This window comes from Carica papaya, chromosome 2 (genome assembly GCF_054855325.1).
Source record: "Carica papaya isolate Zhongbai chromosome 2, ASM5485532v1, whole genome shotgun sequence".
NCBI lineage: Eukaryota > Viridiplantae > Streptophyta > Magnoliopsida > Brassicales > Caricaceae > Carica > Carica papaya.
The window spans coordinates 31651057-31670087 of NC_142310.1; the positions used below are offsets into that span (position 1 = coordinate 31651057).

General features: G+C 37.6%; 2 protein-coding genes and 1 pseudogene across 2 annotated transcripts; 1 reads left to right on the plus strand and 2 right to left on the minus strand.

The window, feature by feature from the left end:
- Positions 1–47: 47 nt before the first annotated feature.
- Positions 48–662, minus strand: LOC110823671 (mavicyanin pseudogene; annotated as a pseudogene).
- A 9340-nt stretch (positions 663–10002) lies between these two features.
- LOC110823672 (Tetratricopeptide repeat (TPR)-like superfamily protein) lies at positions 10003–17513 on the plus strand. The gene is made up of 12 exons (XM_088214082.1): positions 10003–10554; positions 10640–10781; positions 10889–11005; positions 11218–11713; positions 12145–12183; positions 12279–12400; positions 15204–15350; positions 15556–15645; positions 15767–15891; positions 16244–16449; positions 16790–16914; positions 17028–17513. The coding sequence occupies exons 1-12, from the start codon at positions 10190–10192 to the stop codon at positions 17250–17252; spliced, it is 2199 nt and encodes a 732-aa protein (XP_088070208.1). The 5' UTR covers positions 10003–10189; the 3' UTR covers positions 17253–17513.
- On the minus strand, positions 17504–18909 carry NDHN (NADH dehydrogenase-like complex N). Its single transcript, XM_022053986.2, has 4 exons — positions 18304–18909; positions 18088–18204; positions 17888–17973; positions 17504–17778 (listed from the first exon to the last, which is right to left on the minus strand). The coding sequence occupies exons 1-4, from the start codon at positions 18700–18702 to the stop codon at positions 17715–17717; spliced, it is 666 nt and encodes a 221-aa protein (XP_021909678.1). The 5' UTR covers positions 18703–18909; the 3' UTR covers positions 17504–17714.
- Positions 18910–19031: the final 122 nt, after the last annotated feature.

Below are 19031 nucleotides of genomic sequence, written 5' to 3' on the forward strand. Positions count from 1 at the left end.
TAAATTTAACAATATGCTAATTAACTAGCAAAACTACAGATAGAAAGTTAAAAACATCCCAATAATAATCCATCATTAAACAAAATTACAAGTGCGGTGAAAGCAATAGCAAAAGAAAAGGTAGTGAATTCAGAAGATGCAGAAGCATCAGAAATAAGTTGAGTAGGAGGCATCGGACGCCTTGGTGGCTGTCCAACGACGAGTTGAATCCTCTGGCCAGCTTCACAATGACCTTGAAAACCACACAAGAAGTAATAGTTGCCAAGTTTTTTTAGTGTCGGATCCCGTCGTGTGAGTAGCGATTGGAGATGTTGCGTTGCATGTCTCAAAATCTTGCTCGCTCACTTGCTTCACGTTGTGAAATTTATTGTTGTAATCAAATACTGTATCATACAATATTTTTTTTAATATAAATTTTCATATTTCAATATTTATATAAATAATATTTATCAATAAACATGCTAAACAAATTAACTTGTTTATTTAGAGAAAAAAAAATCCAATAAATAAAAGTAAATTAGATATATACCAAGAGAATCGCCAACAATAAAGTTTTTGCTGGAAACCCAAGTTTGATAATCGACATGGCCAATGGTCCAGCCAGCAGAGTCACCAACATTATAGACGGCACCAAGAAAGACTCCATGTAGAGCCATGGCGACTAGCAACAAGGTCATTGTCTTAGCTAAAGCCGCCATGTTTTTAAGTAATAAGTAAGAAAAATTACAAGTTGTCACACACAGAAATATATGTTAGTTTATATTAAGAATAATTAATATATTTAATTGTAACCATTTTTATTTCTTTTTTCTTTTATCCATTGCCCACGTACCAGTGCTTGTATGTTCTCCTACTGTATGTTTTCCTGTTTTTTTTTGTTTTCTTCTGTTACGGTATTCCCTGTGCCTTGCATTCTATTTCATTTTTGTTTTCTTCTGTTATGGTGTCATTGCTGATGGCTATATATATTATGTAAGCTGCAAACGTATTGTATTGAATAAAAAACATTTCCCTTCTACTTACTCTTAGGTTCATTTTGCTTTGCCTCCTTTCTGTCAAATTTTCTATCATGGTATCAGAGCCTTAAACCTTTAACCAACATCTTTTTGCTCAGTAGTTGAGCTACAAAACACTTGATCTCTAATGGCTAGAGATCAGTCTGATGACCTCCAAAATCCATTCTTCCGTCACAGCGCTGACCACCCCGGTTTAGTTTTGGTATCCAATCTTCTCAACGGGAACAAGTACAACACATGGGAGAGAGCAATTAGGATAGCACTAACAGCTAAAAATAAGTTGGGATTCATAGACGGAACCCATGATCAATCAAGCAGCACCGACCCCCATGTCGCAGCTTGGTCACGTTGTAATAGTATGGTAGTTTCTTGTTGCTGAATGCTGTCACCAAGGAGATAGCTGACAGCTTGTTATATCATTGAAGTGCACAATCCATCTGTACCGATTTACAGCTCCGTTATCAGCAGAGTAATGCACCCCGTATTTATCAATTGAAGCAGAGCTTGAACAATCTTACTCAAGGATCACTCAACATCAACACATACTACACATGAATGAAAACAATCTGGGATGAACTCAAAACCTTCCAACCAGTTCTAAGCTGTCACTGCGGAAACATGAAGGCGTGGAATGATTATTAGGAACAAGAGTTTATAATGACTTTCTTAATGGGATTAAATCCCTCCTATGCTGCTGTTAGAGCCCAAATTTTGATGATGGAATGCTCTCCATCCATTTTGAAAGTCTTCTCATTGGTGGTGCAGGAGGAACGACACCGTGCAATCGGGTTCGACTCACACGCAGAAACAGGTCATGGTTCCACACCCTCTGTTGCCCTAACTCAAGGAAGAAGGAGACCCATTTGTTCACACTGTGGGCTTGTGGGCCACACTGTGGACAGATGTTACCGCCTACATGGATACCCACCGGGCCTCAAGCCCAAGCCCAAAACACGTTTTAATGATGGAACTGTGCAGGCCCAAAAACAGACCCACAATGCTCCAGCTGTCTTTGATGAGGGGTCTGCCCAAACGCGGGCCCAAAGCCCGTAACCCACCAGCTATCTCTCGGCCCATTCATGGAACTAGTTTTTTCAACCCGCCTGGCCCTCAATCCAAGCCCAGGTTCTTTTCAGCCAACCATACCTTGGCCCATGAAGTTTCATCCTCCTCGAGCATGCACCCGACCACAAGACAAGTGCAGAATTTTTTCAACTCTCTCGACAACTGCTTACTGGGATCTCATCCCACTGCTTCTGTCGATAACTTAAGCACATCGCAAATTCAGAACATTATTGCTCACCTAAGTGCACGCCTCCACCAATCCAACACCGCCATCATGCCTGACACTCTATCTTTGTCCACAAGTCATACCACCCTTGACCCTCACGCGGCAGGTATATCCTACACACCCTTTTGTCTTTCCAACTTCACACACACACTTACCTCTGAATACTGGATCATTGACTCTGGAGCCACACATCATATTTGTTGTACACCCACATTTTTCACACACCTTAAACTTGTGCATCCCATTCCAGTCACTTTACCAAATGGTAGTTCAGTGATAGTCAATCAAGTTGGAAGTACACCACTCACCGACACCCTAACTCTACATGATGTTCTCTTTGTCCCTCACTTTTCTTTTAATCTTGTCAGTGTCAGCATGTTGACCACCACCCACAACTGCACAATTGATTTTTCTCTTCATTCTTGTGTCATTCAGGACCGCATTCGGGACTTATTGATTGGGAAGGGTAGACGCATTGGCAACCTCTACTACTTAACTACCAAATGTTTTCCTTTTCCTGCTGTTCATTATGTTTCCACTCACTCTAAAAGTAGCCTATGACACTTTAGATTAGGTCATCCTTCCAATGTAAAACTTCAGTATATTAATGACTCCTTACAAACTTCGAATATTTCTCATTGTAAGATTTGTCATTTAGCTAAACAACGTAAATTATCTTTCGTTTCTAACAATAGATTATCTGATAATTCATTTGATCTAATCCACATTGACATTTGGGGACCCTTCTCTCCGCCCACTGTCGTAGGGTACAAATATTTTCTCACAATAGTTGATGATTGCACTAGAACTACTTGGGTGTATCTCCTTCGTCAAAAGTCCGACGTTTTTACTATTCTCCCTGAATTTTATACTCTTATACTTACACAATATAATATTTCCATTAAATCTGTGCGATCTGACAATGCGCATGAGCTGAATTTTCATTCTTTTTTCAAATCGAAGGACATTGTTTCTTACCATTCTTGTGTTGAGACTCCCCAACAAAACTCTGTCGTTGAACGTAAACATTAACACATTTTAAATGTAGCTCGTGTTTTGCTGTTTCAATCCCATATTCCCCTTGTGTATTGGGGCGATTGCATCTTGACCGCCGTTTACCTAATTAACTGTACACCGTCCCCCTTGTTATCAAATAAAACTCCATTCGAACTGTTAACTCAAAAAAAACCTTCCTATGATCACTTGCGTACCTTGGATTATCTATATTACTGCTCAACTCTTGATAGTCATCGCCACAAATTTTCACATCGTTCCAGGGCTTGTATCTTCCTCGGTTATCCTTCGGGCTACAAAGGATATAAACTTCTCGACATCGAGAGCAACCAAATTTTTATCTCACGTAACGTCATTTTTCATGAACATATCTTCCCGTTTCTTTCCTCTCAATTACCTGATCCCATTCACAATGATTTCTTTCACGATCGTGTTTTACCGGTTCCTCTCCATACATCTACACAGTCCTTAAATTATCTTGATACACCTCTTTGCTCACAACGTGAATCCTCCCAAACACGCTCATCTCGCCCACTACGTATAACACGACCACCCTCATATTTGTCTGACTATCACTGCTACCATACAGATACCCGTGCACTCTATCCTATTTCTTCGTTCTTTACTCATACCAAACTTACCTCCCAATATCACAACTTTATTTGCGTCATTTCCTCCCACACTGAACCTACCAACTTTCATGAAGCTAACCAGTCTGATGTTTGGATGAATGCTATGAATGTGGAGTTGAGTGCCTTAGAGGACAATAACACTTGGTTCATTGTTTCCCTCCCTCTTGGGAAGAAACCAATTGACTGCAAGTGGGTTTACAAAATTAAATATCAAGCTGATGGGACCATAGAAAGATACAAAGCCCGTATGGTTGCTAAGGGCTACACACAACAATTTGGCATCGATTTTCTTGACACCTTTTCTCCTGTTGCCAAATTGGTTACTGTCAAGATTTTGCTTTCACTTGCTGTTATCCATGGTTGGTGCTTGACTCAATTGAACGTCACCAACGCCTTTCTACATGATGACCTTCACGAAGAAATTTGTATGACTATTCCTCCAGGCTATTCTCCTCGAGAGGGGGAGACTTTTCCACATCAACCTGTTTGCCGCCTCCACAAGCCAATCTATAAGTTGAAACAAGCTTCCCGACAGTGGTTTCATAAGTTTTCACGAACATTGCTTCAAGAAGGCTTCTATCAGTCACAATGTGACCATTCTCTATTTGTCAGACAATAAGGTAAAACCTTCTTAGCATTGTTGGTGTATGTTGACGATATTTTTATTGCCAGTAATGATGATCAGGCTGTCGGAGAACTCAAAGGTACACTCAAACAAAAATTTAAAACGAAAGATTTGGGAACTCTCCGATATTTTCTTGTACTTGAAATTGCAAGAAATGACACAGGAATCACCTTGTGCCAAAGGAAATATGCATTGGATCTCTTAACTGAGGCTGGATATCTTGGTTGTAAACCCTCATTTATTCCTATGGATGCTAATATCAAAATGTCTAAAGATGATGGCGAGCTCCTGAGTGATATCACCAGCTATCGGTGATTAATTGGAAAACTATTGTATTTAACCATCTCTCACCCTGACATATGTTACTCTGTCAATAGATTAAGTCAATTTCTGGCTGCTCCTAGAACTAGTCACCTCCAAACCGCCTTACGGATTCTCCAGTACATCAAGAGAACCCCTAGACAAGGTCTTTTCTTTCCTTCATCATCTGTCATTCAAATTAAGGCCTTTTCTGATGCTGATTGGGGCACATGTCTGGATACTAGAAGATCCCTCACTGGTTTTTGTGTTTTTCTTGGGTCTTCATTAGTCTCATAGAAATTAAAGAAACAACAAGTCGTTTCTCGGTCATCTGCCGAAGCCGAATATCGCTCCATGGCCAACACTACTTGCGAAATCGTTTGGACTCTGAAGCTGTTGCGTGACTTAAAAGTTCAACACCACGGCCCTGCATTACTTTACTGTGATAATCAAGCCGCTCTACATATTGCTTCAAATCCAATGTATCATGAAATAACAAAATACATTGAACTTGATTGTCATTTTGGTCGTGAGAAGATTCAAGATGGTACCGTGAAGACGATGCACATATCCATTCGAAATCAACTGGCAGATTTAATGACAAAGGCCCTTCATCCTGCACAATTCGCCAATTTACTGAGCAAGATGGGCACAATAAATCTGTACCTTCCATCTTGAAGGGGAGTATTAAGAATAATTAATATATTTAATTGTAACCGTTTTTATTTTTTTTTCTTTTGTCCATTGCTCACGTACCAGTGCTGGTACGTTCTCCTGTTGTATGTTTTCCTGCTTTTTTTTTTGTTTTCTTCTGTTACGGTATTCCCTGTGCCCTGCATTCTGTTTCATTTTTGTTTTCTTCTGTTATGGTACCATTGCTGATGGCTATATATATTGTGTAAGCTGCAAACGTATTGTATTGAATAAAAAACATTTCCCTTCTACTTACTCTTAGGTTCATTTTGCTCTGCCTCCTTTCTGTCAAATTTTCTATCAGTTTATATATATATATATATATATATATATAATTTTTGTTCTCCCGAATAACATATATGATTTCCTATATAATCACTGACATGTAATATTGTGAATTGGGAATCATACTTTTCCTTTTTCTGATTTTCGGGAGAAGATCAAGAAATTAACATAAAGATGTATGAGATACAATGTAATTTTTCAAGACATAATAATACATATGTTTGAAGACGTAATAAGAAAAAGAGAATTTAATTATTGTCACATGTGTAAGTGAACTGTTTATATATGTTTATTCTATTTTTTTTGGTGAAATATAAAATCAGCAAAATGCTCGTAATTAATATAAATATAATTTATTTTATAATATAAATGACACTTAAGAAATTACTATTTGTAATACTTGATTTCGAAATTTTACCTAAGAATAATTTTAACATTTTAAATATATAAAAAATTTACTTTTAAATTAATTAATTTTAATTTTTGTTGAATTTATAGAAAAAGATAAGTTATGGATGAAATTGAAAACAATTTTAAGAAAAAAATTGTAAAAATTTGGGTTCGAATGATATTTTTTAAAGAAAAATAAAAAACTGGAGGTCATAGTGCAAATAAAAAAAATTTTGTCATGTAGCATCGTCCAGTCAACAACCCCGACGAACCGGAGTACGCCACATGGTAAGACACACTGACGTTGATGCCACGCGGCCGATCCGCATGCCTCACGATCGAATGACTCAAGATCGATCATGTACGCGTGTATGACCCAAATTTGTTCTATCTTTAAACGCGATCGAACAATCGAGATCAAATCACAATGAACGGTTTAGATTCATTTTCTCCTTAAACACGATTGGACGGTCGAGATCGAATGCAATGAACGGTTCAGATTCGTTTCCTCTTTAAGTGTAAATGAACGATCGAGATCAAACACGATGAAGGCCTAGATTAACACGAGATGTGTATAAATATTTCGCATCACACTGAACCCAAACCATATCTGCCAGCCTCCTGCCGGAGAAGGGAGCCGACCACCGCCGCACTGGAACCACCTACGACCGCCAAAAAAGGTAAAAATTTTCATACCCGCTTAAAATTTAATTTCAAGTACCCCGGAGCAAAATGAACGGTGGGTGAGCCGAAAATCACGAGTAAAGTCCGGCGTTGCCGCTGCAGGTAAAACCCGTAACCTCCTCCGATGAGCCTCTTCCCGTTTTTCGTTTCATACGATTTTGTTACCGTTGTGTTCATCGTTCTATTTTTTACAGGTTGACCGAAGAAAAAAATTCAGCCGTGAAGGTGAGCCAGCAAAGCCGCCACACCCAGAAAATCCCACCACCAGTAGGTTTCTGTTTTTTAATTTTTTTGGCTAACCGATGCCCATTAACGTATTTTTTTTTTTTGCAATGATATATATAAAGGTAGCCGAGACCAACCAAAACCGACCGAAAACGGCTATGTTGAGGCAAACTACCGCGGGCGGTGGTGTCGTCGCTGGAGCACGGTGGCCGAAACCCCAAAATTAGTCTAAATGAATTTTTAACAACAATTTTGAATTTTTTGAGGTATTTTTAGGTACGTGAAGCGTGTTTTAATCTCCGCAGAAAAATTCAGGAAACCCAGGGACCGCTAGTAGGCGCGGTAGAAAGTTCGGTATTTCGGATACCGATTCGGGTAAGGATCTCTCACCATTTTCTATGTTTTAGGCTTAATAATTTATAATTGTATGTTTTTATGAAAAATTAGAAAACTTTTAAAATAATTACATGTTACTAGTGGAGATGAAACTAGTTAGTTCATGGTCGTTTCAACTTCCTATTAATTTTTCTATATTGCCCATATTTGGTTAATATTATATTGTGCGTAACTCAATTGATAATTTTTAGAATTTTTTTGGTTATTTAGTTATCTGTTTTCCTTGTATTGTGTGTCGGTATATCAATTATTGGTTATTTGGTTGTGTTAAACTATATTGTTATTTAAGTAAACGATGAGTATAAAATAAGATATGGTTATTGCATAGTTGATTGTTATGCTGATGGAAATCTGTATGGAAAAGACTTGCTAGGTACCTAAGAAAGAGCGAATGGGCCCGGTACATAAGAAACTCTATCGTAACCGTTACCTCAGTTAGATAAGACTAAGAAGTTCCTTACCAGTAAAGTTTGAGAGATATAGTTCACCTTCATAACAGACGAGATATTAAGGTGGTGGAATGTTTGGTGCTCATTACTGAACAGGATATGGGGACGACTAATTAATTATTTAATTAGATATTGGGTTCACGAGTAGAAGGACATCCTTATGGACCCCCAGGGATACCGGTAAGTAGATAAAAATGTAAAATGATCATTTCTTGTCATCTTATATGTGATAAATAATAGTGCATGAATATAAATTTTCATAAGTCATTATCAAAAAAGACTTGTTACACAATATGGAATAAATAGCTTTCTCTATTTGTTATTTTTCTAGTTTTTACCAATCTTCAATTTTTCGTATATGTGCGTTTTAATTAATTTGAGTAAGAGTTCCTCACCTTATTCCCTATTATAGAATTGAAGTCTAATTAATAATAATACGGTATTTTGTATAATTTAGAAAATATCCATAATTAATTACAGGTAATTAATGGAGTCGGAACTGGTTATTTACTATTATTTGTTGTGTTTAACCGATTGCTTGATTTTACAGTTTCGAATGCATGATAATACCTGATTGATTGATTTTATAGTTTGAATGAATGTATTACTTGTCTTATATGATTACAGTTAAATTGAAAAACTGGGATGCGATTGTATTCTTTTGATGCATGTTTTGTTTGTTTTATAGGATTATGGTTGAATTGAAAAACTGAAAATTACAGGTAAATGAGAAATTATTTGATTAAGTGGATGGATGAAACAGCAGCCTTATTGAATATCTTGGGAGATGGTGGATGGATCGGCTACATAGAGAACCCTAGCGTAAACGTTGCCTTATACCGGACGGGGTATCGAGATTGGGTAATTTGGCGCTCGTATCAGACGGAGTATGGGGACGGCCCGCTTCACCCTAATACTGGACGGGGTATCGAGATTTGGTAATTTGGCGTTCATACTGGATGAGTTATAAGGATGACCCGTTAATTGAAAATACTAAAGGAAAGGGTTCACGCGTAGTGAGAATGTTCCTATAGACCTCAATGGATACCAGTAGGCTGATAAAACAAGAAATTGTTATTCCAACTGAATGTAAATAAAATTATGATATGTGTTATGTTATTGACTCTGTGAGTCAGTTTTATGAATCTCGCTACGGTAAGTAAGTGGTAAATAATTTTATTTATGATTAATAAATTTGCTAAATTAAGAGCTCCATTAATTATTTTTATGATTTCTACCAACCTTCATTTCTGTATCGGTGAGTAGCGTGATATTTTTAATGGGTTAGTATAACTCACTATTTCATTAACCATTTCAGATCAAGAGAACTAGGATCCATAGCCCGATCCACAAGATGGTTGCGAGTAATAAATTCAGTTTGTTTACTTTTAATTTATTTTTTTGGTTATTAATTATTTTTTTAGAAAGATTATTCCCGTAAATCCTATTTGGTACTTTCAGTTATTATGTAAAGAATGTAAACTCTAACTATTTATTTCACTTCCGCACTAAATTTATAATTTATCTCTTTTAGAATTTTCGGAGTTGTTACATAAAAAATATTTCTTTAAATTTTTTATATATTATATAATTAATAAAAAAATCATAAATATTTAATTATATATATACTATATTTATACTTTACATAAAAAATAAAAACTTCACATTATATAAAAATATCATATTGTCTAACAGATTTTTTAATTAGAAATTTCAGTAACAAATTATGTTTAAAACAATTATATAAATTCAAAGATTAAACTCGGAAAAAATGAGAATTAACTTCAATATAAGGATGTTTATGCAAAATATTTCTACCTATTAGGGTAATGTTAGGTGACTAGCTGTAATTACAACAAAAAAAAAAAAAGAGAACAAATACAAATTTTATTATTATTTGGATTAATAAGATAAATAAGAATTGTTTTGGGGTTAAAACATAAATACGAAACTCTTCCTTATCTATCGGAGGAGTTTGTGCCTCCTGAAAACCGCAATATTTAAATATTATTAGTCTTCGTCAAACTTCATTCGGATCGTCACCGTTTTTGTTCTTACCCGATTCCGGCTCCGTTTCTCCCTCTGTCTGCGCGACGGTTTTCCACGCCGAGACAGAAATATCTGGTTCTGGACTTTTGTTTATTTATTCGATTAAAAAAAAAGGAGAAAATTGAAGTGGAATTGAAAACATGGAAGCAGTAGCAGAAGGACTGTGGGGGCTGGCGGACTACAACGAGAAGAAGGGGGAGATCGGGAAAGCCGTGAAATGTCTGGAAGCCATTTGCCAGTCTAATGTCTCTTTCTTTCCCATCATCGAGGTCAAGACTCGACTTCGCATCGCCACTCTTCTTCTCCGTCATTCCCATAATATCAGTCACGCCAAGTTCCATCTTGAGCGCTCTCAATTGCTTTTGAAGTCCATTCCTTCTTGCTTTGAACTCAAGTTCAGAACATTCAGTTTGCTCAGTCACTGCTACCATCTCCTCGGATCTATCCCTCCCCAGAAACAGATTCTTTACAAGGCTCTCGACCTTGCTTCTTCTGCCGGCCACGAGTACTCTCTTACCCTCTATCTCTCATTTTCTTCTTCTAATTCTCATTTGCTGCCATTTCCTTTAATTCCCCTTGTTTCTTTCAAGTGTTTCCGTCAAGCTGTGGGCTTGCAATTTCAATTCGCAGCTCGCCAATGCTTTGATCATCGAAGGAGACTTCCGCTCTTCAATCTCCGCTTTGGAATCTGGGTTTGTTTGTGCTACTCAAATCTCTTATCCTGAGTTGCAGGTAATTGAGAACAAAAAACCCTCTTCACTGTACGTTTTATTCCATATTGTTATTTTATTGGACTCTATGTCTCCTTGATTGTCTTTTGCCTCTCTCATTCTGTTCAGATGTTCTTCGCAACTTCATTGCTGCATGTACATCTCATGCAATGGACTGATGATAATTTAGTTGAGCGAGCTGTTAATCAATGCGATGAGGTCTGGCAAACTATTCCTCCAGACAGAGTAAGTTGACTTCTTCTTCATTACTCCATTTGCTTTGGGTTTCTTTTCTCCAGTAATCTCCATTTAGTTTTTTATCTTTTTCTCAAAACAGGAAAAAATAAAAAAGAATAATCTTTATCATCGTTCTTTTACTCTAGTTTGCATATATGCTGACCAGTGGACTTCTTTAGCCATATAAGTTACTCTCTTTATATTACATTTTGTCCGTCTAGAGGGGTCAATGCACGGGTTTGCTCTTCTACAGTGAGCTTCTGCACATCTTCTATAGACTAAGAATATGTGACTACAAGAATGCTCAGCAGCACGTGGACAAGTTAGATGCTGCTATGAAGGCTGACTTGCAAAAGATGAGGGAAGCACACCAACTAATGGATGAACTAAATTCCCTGAATCAAAGACTCTCCCAGTCTGACCTACCTTCCAAGGAGAGATACGCACTTTCCGCAAGATCAGCTCATATTCAGGACCGCCTTAGGAATTTGACTCCGCCCGCTAGCAACGATATTCTGGAACCTGCATATTTTGGAAATGCAAAGCGAGCATGGGCAGAGAAGCTTGTACTAGCACCGCCTCCTATTGATGGCGAGTGGCTACCAAAAAGTGCAGTCTATGCACTGGTTGATCTTATGGTGGTCATATTTGGGCGTCCTAAAGGGCTTTTTAAAGAGTGTGCTAAGCGGATTCAATCTGGAATGCAGATTATTCAAGGTTAATCTTTTGGCTCAGACATAATAGCATTTGGTTCAATTTATCTATCTGCCTATTTTGCATAATTGGGTTTAACTCTGAATTTAAGTTTCATCCCTACTCCGCTGTCCAGTTTACTCAGGTGCTCCATTTCTTTAATCACATTTAAAGCTGCTTCTTTTTTTCCCAAGTTGATCATGGATTTCCAGTTGTTTTAGATCAGAAGAAATTGCATGGTGAAAGAAAGATAGGCTGAAAGTCAAAAGCATTCTTGTGATTTGTCTGAACTTAGTGTTGACTTTCCCTTTTAACTTAGCATAGAATTTTTTGAGGTTGTATCTTTCTATGCTGCAGCTCATAATCACCTAGGAGAAGTGGATGATTTTCATTTTAAGTCATTTTGGATTTTATTAATTCAACATCGTGGACCTGAGAAATAATCTTTCTTGCAGAGGAACTGATTACCCTTGGAATCACTGACGATGTAAGAGGTTAGAATCATGTCTGATGATGCCTAGAATAATATTATCTATCGATCATTCACAACGTTAGGTATGTGACTGCTCTTGAGTTTTCTTTTGAGCAGAAGGGGATTTGCAGCACTCAGCCATCTGGATGGCTGGTGTATACCTAATGCTGCTAATGCAGTTCCTTGAAAACAAGGTGGCTGTGGAGCTCACGCGTTCTGAATTTGTCGAAGCACAACAGGTAGATTGTATACCCCCAATTCTTGCTCAACTTTGCTTTTCTTTTTCTCCTTTGAGGAATGAAATTGCTAATCATTTTCCAGTTTTCCCCCCCGACTGTATTACATGTGTTACTCAATGTCCCCTCCTCACCCCCAATGTCATTTCAGTTTCCCACTGTTGCATAAGTTTTAGTTGATATGTCCCAATTATCAGCAAGAAGACAAGAAATGAATGAGGGAGCAGGGGCAAAACTCAGAGGAAGAAGAAGAAATCGGACTTTTATCTTGCATGTTAAATATTTTTATGTTAAATAGTTCAGTTTATGTTTCTAGTTTAGCTTAATTTGGAAAAATGTGACTGGGTGGGGATTTTATTTAGTTGACTGGAACTTTAGCATGGGAATTTTTGTTTTTAAAGTAATAAGAGATTGGGTTATTATTTTATGGTATCACTTAGATTAAATTGGCTTATCTATATATATGAATGAAACTGCAGCAATAAAGTTGGTCAGAAATGTAATTTTAAATGAAATTTAGAGTCCTTTAATGTTGAGATTAGGGGTTCTCCCCAACGAGCCCTAACTCTACTCTCACATATCTCATCCCATGACTAGATCCTAAGCCGGGACCATAACAAAGTGGAATCAGATCAGAAGGTCATGGATGGTTTTCAGAAATTCCAGCCGTGGCCTGGGGTCATCCTCAAAACATACCAGGATAATCATATTGAGTTGAAAATGGGCAAAAGGAGTTGATACTGCAGACACAAGGCTCTTGGGAGCTCTTTGCCTCTGAGACAGGAAGAGACGTTGCTGGTGAAACCAGCTGCGCTAGTCGCTGCAATAAGCAGCCTGTGGGCTCCAATGACAGCTCTAAACATTGTGGTACAATTGCCGGTTTGCGAAATAAGATTTCCCATTCTTTGATGGCAATGCCAGCAACTAGGCTGGTTGAACTGCTACAAGCATTTTTTTTTACATCAATGCACAACAGATGAGGAAAATTTGGGTTTTCTTCCTTTCGTTTTGAGGGATTCACTCAATTATGGTTCCAAAAAGTGAAATAGGATTGACCTGGCATTTCTGACTTTACATCCCACTGCAACCTTCCCTTTGGACCTCCTGTTCGTAGCGGCTGGTTGGGTAAATTGGTCAAGCTTTCAGAAATGTTTTCCGCAACTATTAGCCTGATCAGACCTCTTTTGCTTTAAAAGAGGTGGGAGCTTTTTGATTGGTTTAATACGTCGCATTTGAATCAAAGCAGAATTACAGAGGCCTCCTATTCTCACCACTGTAATGAGCCTTGAGCATTTGTATGAACAACAAGAGGTCTAGGCTCTTCAATAGGTCGTCTCACGTAGTTCTTCAAGGTCAGTATTGGGTAAACAATGGATTCAAGTGGAGTTGGAGAGAGACATGAAACGGTTGTGTGACTGTTGTGATGAATCTTATGTTGGAAGACGCCATTGTAAATGTTATCCTGCTTGGAGCGTTCGGAGGAAAATGACATGATTCCTGGGATCTGGAATTATTGGTCACTGCAATCTTTTGGTCCGCAAGGACTAGTAGATTTTGGAAGAAGGAAATAATGTTTTTTTTTTAAATAGAGAGGGAAATAATGTTATGCCCCATTTATTGGCAAGAGAGAAAAAGCTAACAAGGCAACAGGGGCAGAACCCAGAGGAAGAAGAAGAAAGTGGATCCTGCTCTTTTACATTAATATGTTTATGTTAAATAGGTTAGGAGGATTCTAATTTAGCTTAGTTAGGGAAAGATGTTATTGGCTTGGGATTTTATTTAGGAAGTTGATTAGTACTTTGGAATAGGAAATTCTATTTTTAAGGTAATAAGAGATTGCATTAGGGTCTATAGGATCAACAAGACCTAGAGGAAAGGAAGTACCTTGGCTTACCTTTATATGTTCATGCAAACTACAACAATAAAAGTAAGCAGAAGTATAATTTTAAACAAAACTTAAGAGTCCTTAACTTCAGAGATTGTAACTCATCCCATGACCAGATCCCAGTTTCACCTCAGCCTAGAAACAGTTAAATTCCTGGATAAAAGCAAAAGTGCTTCAAGTTCAACACTAAATTGATTTTGAAATGAAAAATGGAATTAGTTTCAAAACTGAATTTTGTTGCTAAGTACTTCAAATTCAAACAAATCCATTATTTTCCCAATGGGTTCAAAGAGAGAAAAAAGGAGAGGAAGACAAGAGGGAGCAGTCTCTGGAAAGTCATTGGATGAAAAGAATATTTCTTTTTATAGAGAATTTATGTCATTGCTCAATTTCTGTTTAGCTCATCTTATTCCTTTGTCAATTAAACTTGGTTCAGATTAGGTTTCTCTAAGGTTTGAAAACTTGTGGGAGTAATGTGTAGGTTTTACCAAACCTGAGGTGGCAATTTTTATATTCTGGAATCATGAAGTAGAATCAGCCATGGTGCTTTGTGTTAGACACCTAATAGATACTCTCATTGTCTAAACAGTTACTAATAAAAAATTGTTTTGGCTGTCGAACACATACTTTTTAGCACAATTTATGAGGAACTAACCTTAAAAATGTCCTCCTCTAGTTCAATTATGAATTTCTCTGTCAAACTTAAAAGAGTTTTATGGTTGTCCAATGCTTTCATTTTGTAGACAATGTTCCCCCCTCTCTCTCTGTATTTTTTTTTCCCATATCAAGTCTAAGTCTGTTTTTAATTGAGAACTGCAACTTGAAAGTTGCTCATATTTGTTTGATAAATAAAAAATTATTTGTATTTGTTACACACTTACTGTAATCAATTTAAGATATTAACAGTGTATGAGTTTGCAGGCGTTGGTGCAAATGAAAAATTGGTTTGCACGATTTCCAACAATTTTACAGGCTTGTGAGAGCATCATTGAGATGCTCAGAGGACAGTACTCACATTCTGTTGGCTGCTATAGTGAAGCAGCCTATCATTATACTGAAGCAGCCAAGGTATACTGTCTTATTTTTCACACCTGGCTTTCAAAAGATCCATACTGCTAATTGATTGTTATTAGCTAATTGCCTAAAGTCTGTTATGTTGGTACCTAAATCTGTGTTGCAAATATATTAATCAAGCGTAGGATGTACATTCAGCGTCTGTTGTTGAATAACTGCTTGTTTTTCTGTAACTGAGACTAAATGTTCTAATTTTCAGCTCACAGAGAGAAAATCAACACAAGCTATGTGCCAAGCATATGCGGCTGTTTCTTACTTCTGCATTGGTGGTGCTGAATCATCTTCAGAGGTGGTGTCTCCCACAATTAAGGGACTTTATTCTTGATAATTAATTTCTTTTTAAGTTATATTATCAATATTTTTTATTGGATGGTTTTGGTTCTGTTATTGACTTTGTGCTTTGCATTTAGGCACTTGATTTGATTGGACCACTTTACAGAATGAAGGATTCTTTCGTTGGTGGTCGAGAGGAAGCAAGTATTCTTTTTGCATATGGTCTTCTACTGATGAGGCAACAAGATCTGCAGGAGGCAAGGTTGGTTTTCAGTTCATATTCAAATTTTGTCATGATTAAACCATCTCTCCATGGGTGAGATGGTTATGTCCTTCTCTCTTTTCCGAGAGACTAGGGGTCCTACTCTTACGAAGCCCCTTGGGGCCATCAAAAAAGGAAAAAGAAAAAAAAAACTCTCCTGATTATGTTGGTCTAGACGAACTCAATCCTTTGTCTTTCACAGGTGAAATGTGTCATACCTCCTAAATAATATGCTTTTGTTCTGTTAATTTTTTTAATCAATATTGCTAGTAACCTCTCTTTCCTTTATTACTATCTAGCTGTCTGTATCTGCCTTCTTATTCTACTTTCTAAGTCAGGAGCTCGTTTGCAGAAATCGACTGGCCAAAGGCTTACAGATTGCACATAACCAGATGGGGAACCTTCAACTTGTTGCGCAGTATTTGACTATTCTTGGGAGTTTGGCTCTTGCTTTGCATGATACTGTCCAAGCCAGAGAGATCTTGAGATCCTCTCTTACCTTGGCCAAGAAGCTTTATGACATCCCAACTCAGATCTGGGTTCTCTCAGTTTTGTCAGGTCAGTAGCTTTAATACTCTTTATCATCATGAAAATGGTGGATTCCTGAGTGCAACAAAGGTTAGCTTTTTAAAAAAAATGGAAAAGAAATATTATAAGGGGGAAGAAAAGAAAGTACACACCAGAGAACACGAGATCCCCCAGTAAAGAACTAGATCAAAATAAGAAAAAAAAGGAAAAACAGAAGTTACTTTTGACATCAAGTACTCATTTGCCCAATATCTGCATCCTTAGTTATATTCATTCAATGTTCTGTTACTAAATCTTCATATGGTTCGATTTAGTTTCTCAGAAGTAGTGAAATTCAAACTTCAAGGTAGTTGAACTATTTTTTCTGCAGTTTTGTATAAGCAATTAGGTGAGAGAGGAAATGAAATGGAGAATGACGAATATCAAAGGAAAAAGTTGGAGGATTTGCAAAAGAGGCTTGCTGATGCACGTTCATCCATGCATCACATTGAACTTGTAATTTTGTTTAACTTTTTTCAGTTTTTCTTATTGTGAGAATATCTAGGAATTTTCTTTGGTAGACCATCAGAATTAGTAATTTACTTGCATTTAATGTATTCTTTGAGCAGATCGACAAAGTTAGGCTTGAAGTTAAGCAATACAATGAGCATGATACAAACCGTGCGAAGGCAAGTCAATCCATGAAAGTCAATCTTGATATTCCGGAGTCTGTTGGTATATCTATACCATTACCAACACTTTCATCAGCAAGGCTAGTTGATTTAGACACCAGCAGACGATCAGCAAGGCTTGCTGATTTAGACACCAGTGGACGTGGAAAAAGAAAATTTTGATTTTCATTCTGTTTTGCAATTATTATCTGGCTTGAAAGTAGAAGCTGTACATAGGGTTTGAGGTACCATTATACACCGAGTCACTGTTACTGACATAATGCTCAGGGGCATTGATTAGTGCTGTATAGCTAAATTAGGGTGCTTACAGTTTTTACAACATAGCTTCTTTCTGTTGAATTGGTGCAGAATTTGCCTTGTAATTTAAATGCTTTATACTCATTATATTTTTCAGTTTCATGAGAGAGCTATAATTGCTTGGAATTCATGGCTAAGTTTTTTCTTTTCTGCAGCCATATTTCTTTTCAAAGAACTAGGAGGACATTGAAAATCTGTACAAAAATCTGTATCACTTTCAATGAATTAGCTTTTTCTTTCTTCCCTGCAGTACGTGTAGGAGTTCCTTCAGGCTTCAGATGCCAAAGGTGATGAAAATATTCTGCTTTCTTGCTTTGCTTCGTGTTATCATGGTCCCTCTGCTGTTGTTAGACCTGCAATTTCCTTGAGTGGCTTCCACATGAATTTTCTCCTGTGAGTGAAAGTTGTTACAACATTGTCTTGTTAACATATACATGAGTATAGTTCCGTGGAAGAGAAAGCTAAAGGAGTGTTCAGCATGTTTATGTAACTGGCTTTACCAGTTTCCACATTCTGCAATGACTCTGACTTTAGGGCGCAGCGAGGGAAGCAAGGCTAGAAACTGCAATTCTGACTTGGAGAGAACCTGTGCGGAATATAGAGACAGAAAAGAATAAAATGTACATTCGGCTTACTCCTCTGCGAATCAAACAGCTTGAAGAGCTCAAACTAAATAAGTGAGGATGTCAAGTGTTATTACCTTGGCTTCTATCACCCAGACAATGAGTCCTTTAGCATCCGGTGGCAGTGCATCAAGCCTATAATCTACTTCTGGTGGGAAATACCAACGTGCTATCGGCTGTTTTCCTACATGAGCCTACAACATGTGTACATGGAATTCACTAGGAAGAACGGCATGATTGTGATAAGAAAAACAGGAGAATTACTATCCAGAGGTAGTAAATGGAAAACATACGGGGCAAACAGGATGGACTTTGGTGAGTGTGTTTTCAGGATCACCAAGGCCACGAGCAGTGAGGTCAAGGAAGTAGTAGCCCTGGTATCTGAGGCGAGTGAAGTAGCGACCCTCATACCCTCCTTCGTGTGGAGTGTATATGGCAAGGGCTCTGTGTTCTTCCACGTCTGATAGCCAACGCCCAAGATCCAACTTAAGCAAATCTCCTCCTATGAAGTCTCCTATTCCTATCTCGCTACTACACCTCACCCTCCCAGCACTTTTGCTGGAGGAGGAAGTGGTTTTACTGTATTTACCTCCCAGTACCATCATCATTTTTCTGGGTGGTAGCTGCATGATCTGCTGAAGATGGAGTGATGGCTGTGCCCCATGTTGTAAGCAGCCTGCAAAAGCTGCCATTTTCTCTCTTCTTTCTCTCTCTCTAGAGTATGAAGAAATAGGTGGAAGACAATGAACATGGAGAGGGGGCTTCTTGTTTTGTGGAAGCAGCGAGTATGAAAGTTGAATGGTGGAGAAACGAGATAAGAAACTCTGCCGACTGACAAGTGGCAAGTGCCAAGTGCCAACCAACAGTCCTTTATCATGTCACAGTGACCAGACTACATGTATATATATATATATTTTGAGTGGTTATATATAGAGTTATATATTTATAATGTGCACATTTTCTGGGTGTTTTGAATTGAAGGCAATCATTTGATGTGCGGTTAAGAAAACATATTGAACAA

Coding starts and splice junctions, on each gene's coding strand:
- LOC110823672 (XM_088214082.1), top strand. CDS start 10,190: ATGGAAGCAGTAGCAGAAGGACTGTGGGGGCTGGCGGACTACAACGAG. Junction 12,184..12,278: donor AATCACTGACGATGTAAGAG/GTTAGAATCATG, acceptor TCTTTTGAGCAG/AAGGGGATTTGCAGCACTCA. Junction 15,646..15,766: donor GTGCTGAATCATCTTCAGAG/GTGGTGTCTCCC, acceptor CTTTGCATTTAG/GCACTTGATTTGATTGGACC.
- NDHN (XM_022053986.2), bottom strand. CDS start 18,702: ATGGCAGCTTTTGCAGGCTGCTTACAACATGGGGCACAGCCATCACTC. Junction 17,974..18,087: donor TCTGGGTGATAGAAGCCAAG/GTAATAACACTT, acceptor TATTCCGCACAG/GTTCTCTCCAAGTCAGAATT. Junction 17,779..17,887: donor ATTGCAGAATGTGGAAACTG/GTAAAGCCAGTT, acceptor TTTCACTCACAG/GAGAAAATTCATGTGGAAGC.